The sequence below is a fragment of the Giraffa tippelskirchi genome, chromosome 4, assembly GCF_054371585.1.
Source record: "Giraffa tippelskirchi isolate mGirTip1 chromosome 4, T2T-mGirTip1v1.2.pri, whole genome shotgun sequence".
NCBI classification, from domain to species: Eukaryota; Metazoa; Chordata; class Mammalia; order Artiodactyla; family Giraffidae; genus Giraffa; species Giraffa tippelskirchi.
This window is the reverse complement of record NC_137278.1, coordinates 11,860,221-11,880,000: the sequence shown is the minus strand read 5'-3', so window position 1 is coordinate 11,880,000 and position 19,780 is coordinate 11,860,221. Positions and strand designations below refer to the sequence as shown.

The window sequence follows — 19,780 nt, the reverse complement described above, 5'->3', positions numbered from 1 at the left end:
ATATTCCACTGTACTTACCCTCATTCAAGGACATTTTTTAATACACAAAATTAAATGGAGGTACTTCAGAAAAATGATTTTATTTTGTACAATATACCACATGTAAAATGCTTTCTAAAGTTTATTATGTAATCGAGGATGCTTTTATTTCAAAACCTTTTAAAAATAAGTATACCAAAATGCATGTTTGAACTAAAAATGTAAGGTGCCCCAAAAAGCTATGAAACATTTCTAATATTTCTCAAGATAGAAACTGAAATCCAGAATGTATAACCTGGATTTAATTATAAAGAGTAGAGCAGCTTCAGAACTTCAGCAGTATTTTGTGAGTAAAATAGTTCTTTCTATTCCATTCCGTGCTTGTAGAATGCAAGAAATTCAAGATGGCACGATGGCAAGACCAACTCGCCAAACAACTTTCACTACCATCATTAAAACCACCCTCACCCTAAAGACCATTTCTGCATGTGTATCTATCTTCTCCTTCAAGTACTACCATAACACAGTTTCATAATTCATTTCCAATTTTAGGAAATGTTATAAACTTCCATCCTCCCTACCTTTTTGTTATACCGGTTCCTGGCTGCTTAAATAGCGTTAAGAAAAAAAAGTTCACAGGCAATCTGAAAAGGATTTGCTCATGAACTGCAGACCATAGCATCCCTCAAAGTGGAAAGTGAAATCTGTGATCAGTTTTCTTCCTTCCTTTTTGTGCATGTCCCCCCTGAAGCTAACATCCCAAATCTAGCACCGATATTTTCAATCCTGCTTCAGTATGTTTTACTTTTTGTCTTGGGTTCGTAATTACTGTTTCCCTTCCTGCTAAAAATTCATTTATCTCTTTCAGTAAAAAGAACAGTAATAATATGTTGAACAACTCTGAAATAAATTTTGTCATGTAAAAAATTAATTACGCATTCCGAACCTGGTCACTGTAGTCCTCCGGGAATTGCCTCTGCACCTCAGGATCTGTAAATAATTGACAGATAATATTAATTGGCTTTGGATTAGTGAGCAAGCAGAGGATCACACATTAATATTTGATCAGAAGATGATAGCAGCCCTGGCAGGGGATCCAAGGGGGGCAGCTGAGGCTGCTATGTTGATGAGCACAAGGAAGGACTCAGCGAGGCACTCCCATTACCCTCCTCTAGAAATATAAAAAAGAAAAATTTTAAAGACCTGATGCTGCTGTTAACTTTAGACTATTACCTAATGCAAAAATCTTGCCAGCTGCAAATTGCCCTCGATACATTTTTCCAGAGAAAGTGAGTCTTAAATCTGCTTGACTTTTCTTCTCTTATCAGAAGTATCCTTTTCACAGTTACAGATGTGGGCTTGGTATGTTTGAGTAGGGGTAGGGTTGGGGGCTGGGGTGGGAGAGAAGTCAGGGTGAAGGCAAGGATCAGACAAGAATTCTTTCAAGGAAGAAATGCAAAATTTCCTGTTTTTAAAAATAAATTCTTTCCAAAATATTTATGCTCTCTTGAAAACAGATGAAATTTTTCAAAACAAAACAATACACTTTTAGCTTGTCCATGTTAACAAAGTATCATCTGAGATTAGACTTGCTCAGAAATTATAAAAATACATAGGTGAAGATATCTTTCATGACCAATCTGTTTAAAATGAAATCAGGAAAGTGGTCACTTGATTCTTCAGTCATAATTGCAGGATAACCCAATGCCATCATCTCTAAATCAATATAGAAGTGTACTAATTAAAAGCTATTAGCACTCCATTTGCTATTGATTAGGGAAACATTCAGTCTTTTCTAATAAGAGAGATCTGGTTCCTCAGAGACACATTAAGAAGAGTCATCAGAATAGTATCTATTTGAGAAATCATGTATCAATGTAAAATGCTTTCATAAAAGCACAATATTTGATGGTCCCCAACCACAGTGAGTACAGTATATACTACTCAGATGTCATATCTATCTTCTAAAATATCAATTTACTTCTCTATAAAAGTGAATCTATGTAAAAGTTAAAGTACTCCATGTCACAAGATAAAAATGCAATTAATTGTTCTGCAATTGCAGAATCAAAAAGGGGGGAAATTATGGGCCTATTCACATACTACATTTAAATCTTAGAAATGCCAGTTTTCAAGTCAATGGATGTCATTTTTCAACACTCAAGACTAATAACAAAAGGAATATTCAAAAGGTCACACAAAAAGCAGAACTTCCCAAAACAGGTAGTGCAGAAAAGCTGAAACTACCTGTACACTACTTTGGCTCTTAAAGTGTCTTCTGGTTGACTTCAGAACTAGGGACAAATTTCTTTACCCTCATCTGCACATACTAGGAAGACATCAATGATATGTCTAGACCAGTACTAGGAGAGTTCTAGAGTAATCCTCACTGCAGTACCTTGCAGGGCTGCTCTGGTAAGTCAGAGGAAGTAGCTGCTGAAAACACACAAGGACTTGTGGATGTTGTGACAGGAGGCCAGAGGGCACAATCTTGTGGCATGAAAAGCACTAGGTCCAGGGTGGGGGTGGGGATTGGGGTGGGGGGAATGGGGACTTGCCAGCAGGATGCAGAGAGACAGCCACAAGCCCAGCAAACCCCTGAAAATGTGCTGTGGGGGTGGAGTAGGAGATCCAAAAAGAGGGCTCTAATTCCTAAAATATACATAAATGACTGTCCAGAAAAATAACTGGTGTTTTAGGATTTAAAATTTGCTACTGAGACCCATCCCCCACACTCCCAGAGAAAATGCAGCTCTAAGTCACTGATGTACACAGTAATACAGAGGCTGGAAAAGCCACAAAATAATCTAAGGCTTATTCTTTTTCTTCCAGTTGTCATGTGGTGAACAGTTAACTCTTCAACAAGAAAACTTCATATAAAAATGACTCACATATAAATCTTTAATATCAAGTCCTCTTTTCTGCAATAGTTTGCTTCTTGGGAACCACAAAAATATCAATGGAAAGAAAGATGGAATAAAGTAAAAAACTACCTTTTATCACCATTTTCTGAGAGGGTGAATATCAGAAACCAAAATTTGTGGTATATTCTTCAATTTTAAAAATGTTTGCCTATAAGTAGGAAAAGGAAGGTCTTTAGATCTCTTTAACCAACTAAGCCAATCATGTTAACAATAAACTACATTAATAATTTTGTGATTTTTTTTAAATGCATTTTATTCATATATACATAGAATTGTAAAAAGAGAAGGAAAATAGATGAAAAACATCAACTTGTTTTAATACAATGAAAGTAAAAATGACCATGGAACTCCAAGATGGGGGTCATTCAAACCATATTATTCTAAACACTGCCTCAATGATAGGCAGCATCAACTAAATACCTTCATCAACTAAATTCCTTCAACTATCCTGAGACTAATCCTAGAGTGAGACTCCCAGATTTTAACAGAATCATGTTCCAAGATAATACATGGATTATTATTTACAATGACTCAAGCATAAAGCTTTTGATTCCCTTTCTGTAAGACCCTGAGATTTACAAAAGCAAACTTCATAGGTCTTTAACACTCTAAACAGAAACATTAAAAAAAAAAAAAGGCAATGCCTTTTAAAACCAAAGCCCAACCTATAAAGTTCCATTCAATTAGCTCAAAGATCCAGTCTGACAGTTAATAAAACTATGAAAGCCATTTTGTAAAAATTGACACAAAAACTAAAAAAAAATTGTATGAACTTTCTTTAAATGTCTATTTTGCACAGGAGGTTGAAATCATTTTTCACATTGAGTCGATTATAATGCCTTAATGTCACCAAAATATCGACGTTGGAAACATCTGAGTTAAAAAGGTCCAAATACAATCTGCTTTTCTCAAGCAACACAACACCCGCCTTACTAACAGTTTCAGCATGGCACATGTACAAAACCTAGCACCCTGCAGTTCAGCAAACCGCCTTTAAATTTTCTGTCTGGCAGCAATCCACTTGCGTGTCTGTATGCTTTTACAAGTACTCTATGTATTTCACTGCATCAGCTGCATTTCTTTGAGTTTTAAATGGTCTGGGAACATTTTATGAAATGTTCTATATCTTTATATGGAAAATAACATACACTGGAAAACTGCATCAGTCTAATATTTATGTATCTGTTTCTTTACCCACCACCCAATGCTATAATTGCTAATGCTCCAAAATCTCTTCTCACATTCATACTCCCACTGCCAAATGCAGTGTCACCAGTTAACTTCCAATGCAAAAATCTGAAGATGAGAGTACTACCAAGAAAAAAAGGAAAAGTTAACAATTTCTTTAGGCATTGGTAGTAAGAATAGTTATCAGCATATGTCAAGCTTTCTCTAAGAATTGTCCCTCTGACAGAAAATTAAGAACTTAATATAGTAATGCACTACACCCTTCTTTCTCAGCAAATTTCTCCAGATTCAACAGATTATTTAAAAAATTAAAAATCAACTTCAACATCTCCCAGGAAAACACAATCTTTTTGTTGAAAAGTATTTAAAATACCTTGCTAACAAGATGTATGTATGGAAGAGTTCATACATGACTCAACCACATAAGGCTAAAAAGAGATAGCCGGCTCTAGAACAGGGTTTTGCATTATGTCAATCTGATGAGACACTACCTTCTCTCAGCACTGTGACCATGCAAGACACTGACCCCACACTGACACATATGCACCACTTCCACTGGAGATCACAAAAGCATTTCCATCTTTAAAGCAGACAGTTTACAGTATAGGACTCCCAAGAGCAGTCTCATTCAGGACTAGATATGACATGACTATGCTTAATAGCCTACATCTTCACAGCAAAACAAAAACAAACTGATCTCAGAAGAAATGCTTTAAAAAAAAAAAAAAAAGAAAGCTAATTTTCTTCTATCTCAATAGCCTTTTACTGTAATGTACTATTAAATCTTTAAGATATACCAGATTGCCACAGGATGTTTAATTAATAGAATAAGAGTTTGGGCAAGACTTACTGGAAAGGCACTATAAATTATTTTACACAGGCTCCAAAACCTTGAGCTCTGCCTTAGGCTTAAAGTTTCTAGAAAACGTGGCAGACAGATCTTTTACTACAGAAATGCAAAATAATTCATAGAAGTACTGTACTTATGTACGAGGGCCCATTCGTAAACTGGTAACTAAAAAGTGTACATACACACAAACACATAGCTTACCAAATTATTCTCCTGTTTTCCTTTGCCACACCAATGACTGACTCCATTTGAAGGGTCAAGGCATGACACTTTAACTGATTATTGAAAAATACACTGATTTCATTTTCTGTGAAAGGTGTAGCAACTGCATAGTAATCAAATGTTACAATCTTCTACAATTGGAGCTCTTTTAGGAAATTTAAGAGAAACTGCAAATGTAGCCATTAACATGGAAATCTACACTGCTTTCACTTTTAACATGCTAGATATCAAGGCAGAAAACGTTATATTTAACACCTACTAAACTCCAACCATTATCTCTAGGATATTTTAGTCAATAAGAGACAAATAGTGAACACATTTAAGCTTACAACAATAAAAATATGCCCTGTTAAAGTGAGACTTTAAAATGAGCTATAAACGATATAATCTCATTGTTCAATTTCATGGAGTTTAAGATACTATCTTCCTTTCCCCTAAAACCATAAATGTTAATCCCAGCTGTAATCAGATTTAATTTTCCAGATGAAAAGATGAGAATATGCTGCAAACGAGTAATAGTCCATTACACTGCTCTTTCCCTACCGACATTTTCCATTTTTATATACTGAAAATATAGACCCTCAGAAAATAGTCTGCAAAGTTGTCCATTTTAAGGACAAACTCAATCTTCCTCAAAACACTTAAAAATAAACTGTCTTTTAATCTTCAAGAAGAGAAGTTAATTTTTTGTATCATGTAGAATTAAAGTTTCTTGACAGTAGGACTGCAAACTGGACTGCACTAAACTAATAAAGAGCTTCAAGGACACACTGCCTATTAAATCTGTTTTAGCTATAAAAAGCTTCACTTACTTTATTTTATAAAATAACTGAATCATTAGTTTAGCATTTTAACTAAATGCAATCATTCTAGAAAATTATTTCATTTATAAGACTCAAAATTCACTTATTTAAAAAATACATTTTTGAAAGAAAAGTTTCACACAGTTTAAAAAAACACATTTTCCTTTTCCATGATAATGAAACAAAATGATTTATATTGTCTTTTCTTTTAAAAATTATTCATTAAAAATTACTCTACTGTATAGCACAGGGAATTCTACTTGGTACTTTGCAGTGGCTTAAATGGGCAGGAAATCCAAAAAGAGGGGATATTTGCTGTACAGCAGAAACTGACTCAGCTATGTGAAGCAACTATTACTACAATTTTAAAAAAATATTAATAATAAAAATAAAATAAACTACCTATTTTAAAAATTACTGATTCCAAAATGCAGGCTTTTTTCTGAAATTCACTAATTTTTAAAAAAATCATTTCAAAGTACTTTAAATGAACATTCAGCCTGCATATACCAATGGAATTTCTTACTTTAAAAATCTATTCTAGCGATTGCCGTTTTGCTCTAAAACATGAAAACTGTTAAGACATAAAAACTGAGTCATCACCAATTTTTAACCATGTTTCTATTCTAGACTTTCCCCTCAACAATAACATTTAAAATACATTCAAATACTAATTCACAGCAACCAGCCTAATAAACACAGGAGCAGTTCACCATCTACACCTATAATGAAAATCCAAATAGCATTATTCAGTAAAGGAGAGCACAACCCACCTCAGTATGTTAAGCAACGGAACCATTCACGTGCCAGATTTCTCCTCAAACTAACCATATTTTGCCTTTCAGACATATCCTGCTTCGATGTGACTATTTATGAATAAACAACAGACACTGACCTATTGTTTTCAGTTGTTGGAGTTATGAATGTAGTGCAGTTACCAATTAAGTGAATCAACAAGTACTAAATGCATCAGCTGTTCTACAAATAATGAGTCCATTGACATTATGCAGTAAAATCTAGAGAGTTTCATCTATCTTTCTAGAGAATGCTGATAGATTTTGACTAGCAAATACCACTACTTACTGATAATTTGAAATATTTCTCATAAACCAATTTCACTACAGGAATACAAATCTGATCATTAACCAAATTTCTGCTGTGTAAACCCAAAAATCAAGCCTAAGTCAAATTCCAAAGGGAAATTTAAAACAGAAAAGAGATGGTGTGCTGGAAAGGAGGAAAAAAGTCAAAAGAACACATTCACTTACACTTACCTTGTTTCCTACTGAATATCCTGGTTTTCAAATTTCACTATTATTTAAGTATTTAGGGTTTCTTACCCTGGTTCAAAGTTTGGAACTAATCTGTAAAAATCTATCAGACTGATAAATATTGATGACGGTTTTTAATGGTTATAATCTCAGGCTTCCATTTAATTTCTCTAGGAGTTAAGATTAGTTTTACCCCACCTTTTTAAAGATTACCATAAGTATCAGATTTTTATTCCAATGTGAATAATTACTTCAGACATAATCTAAATAACAGCTGTGCCTTTTATGTACTACTAAAGTGGGATCACTGCACATGGTCTTCATTAATAGATACATTACATTTGTCAAATTTGGTGAAAAGAGATAACTTAATTATCTACTCAAATACAACTATTGACTGAGTACCCACTATGTACTCAGCCCCAGCCCTGGGATCAAACCCTTGTCTCCTAAGTCTTCTGCATTGGCAGGAGACTTTACCACTAACAGGTTTTTGGTTTGTTTTTTTTTGTTTGTTTGTTTTTTACCACTAGTGCCACCTCGGAAGCCCTTGATCAAAAGTGGAAAGTGTATAAGAATTAGAATAAGCATGAGGAGGAGGAGAAGAAAGAGAAAGTACAACCAAATAAAACCTGGTAAACAGGAGGGGCCCACTCCAGTATTCTTGCCTGGAGAATCCCAGGGACGGTGGAGCCTGGTGGGCTGCCGTCTATGGGGTCGCACAGAGTCGCACACAACTGAAGAGACTTAGCAGCAGCAGCAGCAGCAGTCAGTATTTGTTGATCCCTTGTCTCCTTCCTTCCATAAATCCTTGACTAGACTCCTTGAGAGTAACAAGTGAGTTTTAACCTATCTTAGTCAAGAAATCGGAGAAGGCAATGGCACCCAACTCCAGTACTCTTGCCTGGAAAATCCCATGGATGGAGGAGCCTGGTAGGCTGCAGTCCATGGGGTCGCTAAGAGTCGGACACGACTGAGCGACTTCACTTTCACTTTTCCCTTTCATGCACTGGAGAAGGAAATGGCAACCCACTCCAGTATTCTTGCCTGGAGAATCCCAGGGACGGCGGAGCCTGGTGGGCTGCCGTCTATGGGGTCGCACAGGGTCGGACACGACTGAAGCGACTTAGCAGCAGCAGCAAACAGGAGGGGAGTTCTCATGCCTTGGACAATCCCTGAATCCAACAAGAAAAAAGTTACCTCTTCTTTTCTGGCAAAAACTCAGCTAAAGAAAAACCACAGAGTGTTAGTTCCAAGAGCCCTCACACCTCACCGTTTACCTTGACACAAAAGACAGTCTCTCCACTTCTACTGGGGAATTACACATGACTTCACTTATGGCTCAGCTGGTAAAGAATCTGCGTGTGCAATGCAGGAGACCTGGGTTTGGTCCTTGGGTTGGCACGATCCCCTGGAGAAGGAAAAGGCTACCCACTCCAGTGTTCTGGCCTGGAGAATCCCATGGACTGTATAGTCCATGGGGTCGCAAAGAGTCGGACACGACTGAGTGACTTTCACATCATGTGCCAAGCAGTATAACAGGCATTTTACATAAAATGTCTAATTTTATCCTCATGACAAAGCTATGATATTGGGACTATCACAATTTTATCATAGTTAAAAAGGCAGTAAGTTATCACTCATTCAAAGTTAGAAAATTAGTCTTTATACACAGTGCAAATCCTCTGTGATTGGCTGCATTGATGAATAAGACATAGTCTTTGCTCTCTCCGAGTTTAGAACTTAATGCAGAATACAAAGAATTAAACCAGCAATCATCGCAAGGCCTGGTAAACGCTATTGTAGTGATTAGCAGAGGGGCACTGAGCCTAGTCCTGGCCAGGACAGAAAAAACTTCAGGGAAAAGTGGCAGAGTCAGGTGTAGAGTCCAGGGCTACACCAGGGTTCACCTCATACCACCACAGGCCCCTTCTGAACAGCCTAGGAGAGAATGAATAAGTATTTGTGAATCCAGGGTCCATGTTTTACTTAGCTTTGTCTCCTACAAAATGTCTTACAGATTATATACACCTAACAGATATTTTGGCATAATAAAATAAATAGAATATAATAAATTGATTAAATATCCTGTCTCTCCAAATGGATAAAAGGCCAATTTAAAAACATCCAATTGAAAAGAAGCCTTTGAATGCCACAGGCTTACTAAAGATGCACTGGCATATAGTAAGCGTACAATAAATATTAGTTGTTGCTATATTATTAACCCCAATGGAGAAATAAGCAAGCACTATAAATTAGACGGCTACAGATGTATAGGTGTACCTCAAATTGGAAATTCATGTGTTCCTGAAATAAACTTTTATAAACCCAATTAAAAATTTCCCGTTGCCTATTACCTACTTAGAAATATTACAACTTTATCAGAAATTTATTTTCTCTGCATTGTCAGTGGTTCAAAAATCCTTTAGCTACAGTTTATTTGCCTCCTGGCATCTGTTTGCTAATGATCTGTAAACATCAAATGCACCAGGGACTCTCCCAGACTTATTGAAACCCTGAGGTGAATGTTTGTATAAACTGAAGGACCTTTCTGCTAATTCCTTTGCTTTCTAAGTTTGCATTCTAGATTTCAGAAATAGTTTTATTAAAGATTTTTGCAGTAATAATTATAATGCTATCAGCTACCACTTCCTGAATGCCTAGGTATTCCAGTTGTTGCCATAGGTAGTTTTATTTTATTATTTTATTTAATCCTAACAACAACTCTGCCAGGAAAGTAGACGTAGCCTTATTTTATAAATAAGAAAAGTGAGACTCACTAAGAACAAATTCAAAGTTAAGTAACAGAGCTGGGATTCAGCCTAGAACCACCAGACTACTAAGAATCCAACACTGGTTTTCATTTTTGCCTTTATTTATTTATGTTCTCCTGTTGATCTGTCTTCTAGTCATTGTTGTGTCTCAACAATAAGAATACAGCTGGACAAATAACTAAAACATGTGATCATGAAACATGCTTTAGCAGATTATGAAGGAGAGCTTTCCAATTCTCTATTTAAAATTTTTTGCCAAGTTCAGGATCTAAATAAAATGACTCCAAAGTAACTAACACTCAATTCAAATCAGTTCAGTTACTCAGTCGTGTCCGACTCTTTGCGACCCCATGAATTTCAGCACGCCCCATGAATTTCAGCACGCCGGGCCTCCCTGTCCATCACCAACTCTCGGAGTTTACCCAAACCCATGTCCATTGAGTTAGTGATCCCATCCAACCATCTCATCCTCCGTTGTCCCCTTCTCCTCCTGCCCCCAATCCTTCCCAGCATTAGGGTCTTTTCCAATGAGTCAACTCTTCGCATGAGGTGGCCAAAGTATTAGAGTTTCAGCTTCAACATCAGTCCTTCCAATGAACACCCAGGACTGATCTCCTTTAGGATGGACTGGTTGGATCTCCTTGCAGTCTAAGGGACTCTCAAGAGTCTTCTCCAACACCACAATTCAAAAGCTTCAATTCTTCGGCGCTCAGCTTTCTTCATCATCCAACTTTCACATCCATACATGACCACTGGAAAAACCATAGCCTTGACTAGACGGACCTTTGTTGGCAAAGTAATGTCTCTGCTTTTAAATAAGCTATCTAGGTTGGTCATAACCTTCCTTCCAAGGAGTAAGCATCTTTTAATTTCATGGCTGCAATCACCATCAGCAGTGATCTCAATTCAAATAGTAAATACAATATTTCAAAGATAAGTTCATATTAAAAATTCAGAGTAATTTTGAAGGCTAGAGGTTATCCTTGTATCATCTATGAAAAAAGTCACTGGCTAAACAAAACAAATAAGAACACAGGAAAAAAAAAATGTCTTCCTATATAAGAAAATGTGTTTCCAAGTACCTCTAAACCAAACTACACTGAGAACTAAGGCCAAACTAGTACACACAGTATAGATAAAGCTGACACACCAGCAAGGGAAACATACTATGCCTGTCAGCCAATTTTCTTTACCAAAATTCTGCCTTTCTTTCCTGGAGAAACAAGTCATTGTTACCTAGCTGTTATCTGTATCATTAGAGAAGCAGTGCCTACATCCTTTATCGCTTTTGTGTGTGTGTGCACGGTAAAATATACATAACATAAAATTTGCCATTTTAACCATTAAGTGTACACTTCAGTAGCATTATACATCATTCACATTATTGTATAACCATCACCATCATCCATTTCCAAAACTTTCACCTTTGCCAATTAAAACTCCAAACCCATTAAAAAAAAAATTGGCCACTGTTCCCTCCCCCTCCTCCAGCCCCTGGTAACCGCCATTCTTCTTTCTGCCTCTATGAATTTAACTACTCTAGGTACATCACATTAGTGGAGTCATACAATATTTGTCCTTTTGTGACTGGCTTATTTCACCTGGCAATGTCTTCAAGGCTCATCCATGTTGTAGCATGTGTCAGAATTTCCTTTCTTTTTAAGGCTGAATAATATCCCATTGTATATATATGCCACATTTTGTTTCTCCATTCATCTATCTATCGACATGAGTTTCTTCTATCTTCTGGCTTTTGTGAATAATGTTGCTATGAACATGTGTATACAGATATTTGTTCGAATTCCTGCTTTTTTTGGATAATTATCTAGAAGAGGAAATGCTGGATCATATGGTAATTCTACATTTAACTTTTTTCAGAATGGTTCTTTTAGTTTTTACTAGTATCCTGTTAGCAAAATCATTTGAAAGTCCCATAAACACAACCCTGTAACTTTCCCATTTCTTACTCCTTTGGCTTACTGTGGAGACTACACTCTTGAGAGTAGTCTTATATGTTACAACTTGGTCACTTTCCCTAAAATCCTGGTGGTCTCCAACCCGGATGGTCTCCAAAATGTACAGAACTAAACTTGACCATGCTTTATTTACCACACTTTGACTCATTCTGAAGAATTATTCAGATCATCTTCATTAACTTCCTATTTTAATAAACAGCTCTGTTTGGTTCTTCTAATATGGTTAAAGACTTTCATGTTTTTAAAAAGCTAGAATCCTTAGCCTGGCCATTAAGACAAACCCACCCAGGACTTCCCTGGTGGCTCAATGGTAAAGAATCTGCCTGCCAATGCAGGAGACACAGGTTCACTCACTAGTCTGGGAAGATTCCACATGCTGCAGAGCAACTAAGCCCAAGCATCACAACTATTGAGCCTGTGCTCTAGAGCCCAGGAACCACAACTATTGACCCCATGTGTATACCACAATTACTAAAGCCCATGTACCCTAGAGCCCAAGCTCCACAACTAGAGAAGCCATCACAATGAGAAGCCTGCATACCACAACTAGAGAATAACCCCTGCTCACCAAAACTAGAGAAAAGCCCAAGCAGCAGCAAAGATCCAGCACAGCCAAAAATAAATAAAATTACATTTATAAAAAAGACAAACCCACACAATTTCATCTCTACTACTTAAAAACAAATCCCCAAATCTAGCCCGCCTGATCAACTTACTTTCCTACAAAACCTGACGTCTTCTCACGTCTAAATCAGACCATGCTGTCAGACATCAGAATTTATACATTTGGCCAATTATATATTCTTACATGAATTAATATTCAATCACCCTAGCACTTAAAAAAATTAGAAAGGAACCATGTCCACCGTCTAAAGAGCAGTGAATTTTACACACGACTGGTAAATGAACAGCAAACTGGCACATTCACTTACACTGCTCCCCGACTCAAGACGCTCCTTTACGTCTTTCTAGCACTCATGGTCAGCTGGCAGCAAAACTCTCAACTTCTAAGTTCCCAACACATTCTCACATCCTCACTGTGGTCAGAAGCTGGTTTCCTCGTGAGCCCTCTCAAGCAGTGAATGTTCCCTCTCCACTTCTCTTCCCGCTGACCTGAAGGTGGACTAGGTGGTCTCTGCTCCTTGTTGTCACTTCAAGAAACTTTCTCATTTTCCAAAACCCCAGATTTCAGTAGAGTCACCAGACTATACTCCTCCTCCTAACTCTGCGGTCATCTACTGATTTTCATTCTTCAAACTTCATGGATCCTGGTGCACTGCCCCTCACTCTGTCACTACTCCCACCACGGTCCTATTGATTTTGCTACATATTCACTTAGATGATGCTTCTAAATTCCAAAATTCTTGATTCTTTGCCCTCCTCCCCACCCAAGGAACTTGTTCTCCAGCAATCTCAGCTACTCACTTCTAGGGTCCAACCTGAATTCTACAGTTCCAATAACTGAAACCCCCTCAATAATCACAATCTCAAGTACCTCAGGCTCCAACCATGACCTACCTCCTTTCCTTCAGTTCAGTCTTCTCTAAAGCATCCCAACTTCATTCTTCAATTCCACAATGACCTACACTCTATCAATCTTTTCACTGCCCTTCATCCACCTCAAATCTACACTATCTTCCTTAGCTAGCCTAAATTCTATTTTGCAACTGTTTCTTCACTGACATCCTTGACTCCTTCATGCCTCTCTTACTTTGTCCTCCTCACCTGGCAAAACCACTATCCTTGTTAAATCTAGTTATCTACCTGCACCCTTGTACCTGACTGTGGCTAAAGAAATCCACACAATTGTGCTGACTAACTTTAAATTTGGATTACTCACTGTAAGTGAGCTTTAATGTGACTTGGTAATTATACCACATTTTCCTTAAGTCATTACTCTTTTACTCTCCTTAATGACTATGTCATACTTTCTCCAACTTTCCCAACCTCAATTAACACTAATTATCTTAACTCCCCCCTCCAGTGAGAAAATCGGACAGTCAGAAGAGAACTCTCACAAGCCTCCCCTGCCACTTTTATCCACTTATTATCTCTGACGCCAAAGCCTCTGCCTTCATCCCATTACTATGAAGAACTGTCCACAGGGGCTGAAAAGACCCCTCCTCCACTTGTGAACTAGGATCATATCCCCTCTCACCAACTCAAATACTGCTCCACCAATTCTTTTGTTCTATTAATTTTACCTCTCTGCTGGATCTCCCCCATCAGCATGCAAACCTACTATTTTTTCTGCAATATTTTTAAAAGGTCAAGCACACCTCCTCACCATGGCTACCTCTCCGTTCCTCTCATCCTTAGTCAGTCAGTTCAGTCACTCAGTCATGTCTGACTCTTTGCGACCCCACGGACTGCTGCATGCCAGGCCTTCCAGTCCATCACCAACTACCGGAGCCTACTCAAACTCATGTCCATTGCATCGGTGATGCCATCCAACCATTTCATCCTCTGTTGTCCCCTTCTCCTCCTGCCTTCAATTTTGCCCAGCATCAAGGTCTTTGCCACTGAGTCAATTATTCACATCAGGTGGCCAAAGTATTGGAGTTTCAGCTTCAGCATCAGTCCTTCCAATGAATATTCAACACTGATTTCCTTTAGGATGGACTGGTTGGATCTCCTTGCAGTCCAAGGGACTCTCGAGAATCTTCTCCAACACCACAGTTCAAAAGCATCAATTCTTCGGCGCTCAGCTTTCTTTACAGTCCAACTCTCACATCCATACAGGACAACTGGAAAAACCCTAGCTTTGACTAGACAGAACTTTAAAGTTGGTAAAGTAATGTCTCTGCTTTTTAATAAGCTGTCTAGATTGGTCATAACTTTTCTTCCAGGGAGCAAGCATCTTTTAATTTCATGGCTGCAGTCACCATCTGCAGTGATTTTGGAGCCCAAAAAAATAAAGTCTCTGTCCCCATTGTTTCCCCATCTATTTGCCATGATCTTAGTTTTCTGAATGTTGAGCTTTAAGCCAACTTTTTCATTCTCCTCTTTCACTTTCATCAAGAGGCTCTTTAGTTCTTCTTCACTCTGCCATAAGGGTGGTATCATCTGCATATCTGAGGTTATTGATATTTCTCCCGGCAATCTTGATTCCAGCTTGTGCTTCATCCAGCCCAGCATTTCACATGATGTACTTTGCATATAAGTTGAATAAGCAGGGTGACAATATACAGCCTCTCATCCTATTTAAAGCTATATTCCTCAAAAGAGTATCTATACTCACTGTCACCATTTCCTACTCTCTTACTCTCTTGAACCATGCCAACCAAGCTTTCACCCCACCACTTCTCTAAAACAACTCATGTACCAATGACTCTCTTACTCTTGACATCAATTAATCTTCAGTCTTCATCTTACTTGACCTTCAGCAACATTTGACACCATGACTGCTTCCTCCTCCTTGAACCACTTTCTTCATGTGGCTTCCAGAGCGACTCAGTTCTCCGTCCCACTGCTGCTCCTTGGGCTTCTCACCGACCTATTCTGAAAGAAGAGCCCCACAGTTTAGTCCTTGGACTTCACTTTTTCTTGGTGGTCTGTTTTGCTGGTCTCTCAGTTTTATCACTTCAAACAAATACGCACTGTTAACTGCATATTTCTCCAGCTCTGACCTCTCCCAACTCCAGACTCATTTATCAGTCTACTCAATATCTCCACTTGGATATCTAACAGACATCTAAAATTTAACATGTCTACCACTGAACTCCTGTTCTTTTCCTCACACTCAGATCCAATCTGTCAGCCAATTCCTAGGAGTAATTCATCAAGGTTCCCCTAGCTTCTGGGTTCTACAACTATTCTGAGGTATGGCTCAGTGGAGATAGGTGAGGAACGAGGGCTTGAGAAACAGGGCTTACAGGATATGTGGCTTGTTTGGGGTTGGGGGGAATGGAGGTAGAAGAGCAGTTAGGTGGGCAGCAGAGTCTAGTACACAAGGGAAAGGGGAGGGAAGAAAAATAATACCAATCCTATGCTGCCTAAAGTTAACCATTGTCAAAGCTTCAGTAACTTCTTTCAAGTTACTGAAGAAGTAACTCTTTTCCAAGCCTGAGTAAACTTAGATTCTCAGAGAACTACCTTGTGCTCAGGGTTCACTGAAACAAAGGTACAGCAGCAAAAGCTGCCATCTTATTGCTTCCCTAAGACTTGCTCACGTGATCTCTCACATAAATACATTTGAATAAACAAGCAACTCATCCCTGAGAATAGGAGTGACACTTTGTCAGGGCTGGTTCTTCCCAGCTGCAATCCGGGGGTTACTGAAATTGTTACTGAAATGCAAGTTCCTGTGCGCAAGACAAAGAAGGGCCAAACAATAACGTCAGAATAAATTCAGAGAAAAGTTTATTACAGGGCCCTGCAAAGAGACGGTTAGCTCATGCCTGAAAAACCCCAAATTCCCAAAAGCTTTCAGCAAAGCCCTTTAATAGGAAAGGTGAGGGAGGGCATAGTTATTGTTGCAAACTTCTTGGTATCAGATCGTTTTTTCTTGAGGTCAGGTCACAGTCAGGTAATGATGTTCCTGTAACCTCCACCAAAACAAATGTTAATTCTCTGTTCTAACAAGAAAGGGCAAAGTCCCATGACACAACGTTCACTCTCCCAGGTCCCAGCTAAGAGGAGGTAGATCTCAGTTGGCAGCCCCCTTCAGGGCCAGGTCCCCAGACGCTGGCCAGCTGTCATTGCTGAGGGAACCAGGCACCTAACCCAACTGACCCTTAGGCTGCCCAGAGGGTGAGGGGTCTCACAGACTGTGACCCAGGCAGACTGCCACTGCTATTGGGTCACAGAGACAGGCATTGGGGAAGAGGTTCACCACTGCCACAAAGCCTGGGCCTGCCCAGTGGGTGGCCTTGGCGAGGGCTCTGGAGCCCTGCAGGACACAGCCCTCTAATCTGTTTCCTGGGCTCCCCAGCCCACCTGCTGGCCTGAGGCTGAGTGAGCTGGAGGACCCCTGGGAGACCAGGGATCTGTCTCTCACCTCACTGTCCACCTGACCACAACCACTCTGCTGACTGTTGGCCGAATAGCCCACTAACCATCACTCACTGACAGTTGGTTGCTTTTGGGAGGGGCGCACTGTGGTGCTGACCAATGGCTGAGCAGGACCACTAACGGGTCCTGTAGTAACCGTTGCCTGGTAATGGAGTGTGGGGGTCATGGCACACAGCCAGGACTATGTGTTAAGAGCTGCACTCAGCCACACTCTGTTACAGTTCTCAAGACAGTTACTGGTTCTCAAGATTGGACCTTCTTGGATAGGGCTAATTATGGGCAACTGAAGGCAAGGACAGGCTAGGAGTCCAGCCTGAATAAGTAAGGAACACTCTGGCCTAATGAGGAAAACAGGACAAATGTGAAAGATCAGTCATTCACCTGGAAAGAAATGGGAGCCAACAATACAGCAAGGCTGACTGGGAAAGGTCAGGATTTCAAGTACAGCCTGAGAATACATACAGTTTTGGTAAAAATTCTGCTACATAAGCATAAGATCCATCAGAGGAACTGAACAGTTGGTTACCTCAGAAGTTGTTTATTGTTTTTATATGCTTTCTTATGCTTTCTACCTCTGGGTGGCATGGAGGGAAAGGTGTTAGGCATCTACTAGATACCAGTCAATGTTCAAAGTGTTTCACATCCGTTATTTTACTAAATCCTGAAAAGTTTATGAGGTGGACTTAATTCCTGTAAGTTCCAGGGGACCCCAGAAAGGAAGTATAGCTGAACTTCGTTGTGTGTGTTGAGCTACCATGGCAGCAGTACACGGTTTGTCTTCCAAAGGGTGGTACTGGAAGAAGGAATGCTACCTGGACTGTGTGGTCAAAGAAGAGGGTCGTGGTGGTGCAGTGGGGTGCAGGTGTCACTGAATCACAAGTCCATGTACCCGACACAAAGTGAGGCCAATCAACACTAACCGTTCGAGTCTGGAACAGAGAAAAAGGTTTATTACAGGTTCATGCAAGGAGATGGGTGGCTCATGCTCGAAGAACCTCAAAGTTACTGAAAGCTTTCAGCAAGCCCCTTTAAAAGCAAAAGGTGAGGGAGGGGCATGATTAGTTGCTACAGACTTCTTGGTGTCAGATCCTTTATTCCTGAGGTCAGGTCATGGTCAGGTAATGCTGCTCCTGTAAATCTCTATCAAAGAAATGACATTCTCTGTCTTGACAGGAAAGGGCAAGGTCCCAAGGCACAACTTTCACCCTCCAAGGTCCCAGTCCTGGCTAAGAGGAGGCAGATCTCCGTTGGCAGTTCCTTCACAACTAGTTTCCCATACCCTGCCCAGCTGCCAGCCCTGAGGGAACCAGGCACCAAACCCAACTAGCCCTCAGTCTCCTCAAGTCACCCAAAAGGCAGAGGCCAGGTCCCACAAACTGCCACCCAGGCAGATGGCCACTGCCATTAGGTCACAGAAACAGGGATGGGGGAAGGGATTCACCATTGCCTCAAAGCCTGGCCCAAAGCTAGCGGAGGGCCTTAATGAGGACTCAGGAGCCTTGCAGGGCATAGTCCCCAGTCTGTCTCCTGGGCCCTTCAGCTCACCTGCTGGCCCAAGGCTAGGTGAGCCAGAGGGCCTTCAAGAGAAGGCCTGAATATGCCTCTTACCTCACTCTCCACCTGATGACCACCACACCACTGACCCTTGGCTGAATCGCTTCCCTAATGGTGCCTCATTGACAGTTACTTGTGGGCAGGGCACCTGTGGTGCTGACCAATAGCTGAGCAGGACAACTAACCATCACTCACTGACAGTTGGTTGCTTGTGGGTAGGGCCCATTGAGGCACCAACCAATGGCTGAGCCTAGTAACATGGTGTGGAGTAACGAGGCCCAGCAATGGCTGCCTGCTAAGGCCTGTGCTCATCCTGCTCTGTTATACAGAGTTGGTGTGTACCAGCTAGGATGTGTAGGGAGGTGTGGTCAGTGTCTTGGGAATGCATTCTCCCATCTGTGATTGTTGAATCCTATAAATTTGTAACAGAGTGTGGCCAAACACAGACCATAGTACACAGCCTTTGCTGTGTGCCATTACCCCACCCCTACCCCATTAGCAGGCTTCGATTACCACGGGACCATTAGTGGTCCTGCTCACCCATTGGTTAGCACCACAGTGAGTCCTCCCACAAGCAACCAAGTGTCAATGAGTGACCATTAGTGGGCTATTCAGCCAACAGTCAGCAGAGTGGTGGCGGTCAGGTGGACAGTGAGGTAAGAGGCAGGTCCCTGGTCTCCCAGGGGACCTCCAGCTCACCCAGCTCAGGCCAGCAGGACACAGCCCCCTGCAGGGCTCCAGAGCCCTTGCCAAGGCCACCCACTGGCCGGGCCCAGGCCTTGAAGCAGCAGTGAACCTCTTCCCCAACTCCTGTCTCTGCGACTTAATAGCAGTGGCAGTCTGCCTGGGCTGCAGTCTGTGAGACTCCTGCTCTCTGGGCAGCCTAAGGGTCAGTTGGGTTAGGTGCCCAGCTCTCTCAGCAACAAGTGTCCAGTGTCTGGAGACCTGGTCCTGAGAGTGCTGCCAACTGAGATCTGCCTCTTCTTAGCCAGGACCAGGACTTTGGAGGATGAACACTGTGTCTTAGAACTTTGCCCTTTCTTGTCAGAACAGAGAATAACATTTGTTTGGGGGAGAGGTTTATGGGAACATCATTACCTGACCATGACCTGACCTCAAGAAAAAAGAATCTGACACCAAGAAAGTTTGCAATAACTAACCATGCCCTCCCTCAGTACAGTTCAGTTGCTCAGTCATGTCTGACTCTCTGCGACCCCATGAATCGC

General features: G+C 40.4%; 1 protein-coding gene and 1 long non-coding RNA gene across 4 annotated transcripts in view; both read right to left on the bottom strand.

The window, feature by feature from the left end:
- Nucleotides 1–19,780, bottom strand: part of DENND1A (DENN domain containing 1A) — a 537,858-nt gene that overhangs the window by 391,834 nt on the left and 126,244 nt on the right. For 2 of the 3 annotated variants that reach the window (XM_081588650.1, XM_081588651.1), the window contains exon 3: nucleotides 926–969. In XM_081588650.1, the coding sequence (XP_081444776.1) occupies nucleotides 926–969 (44 nt within the window). Of the gene's footprint in view, nucleotides 1–925; nucleotides 970–2,972; nucleotides 3,054–19,780 lie in introns of those variants that run through there. The other variant, XM_081588652.1, reaches the window with a different exon arrangement.
- LOC145545066 (uncharacterized) lies at nucleotides 7,728–12,189 on the bottom strand. Its single transcript, XR_014081847.1, has 2 exons — nucleotides 8,352–12,189; nucleotides 7,728–7,974 (listed from the first exon to the last, which is right to left on the bottom strand). It is a non-coding gene; the product is annotated as an uncharacterized LOC145545066 (long non-coding RNA).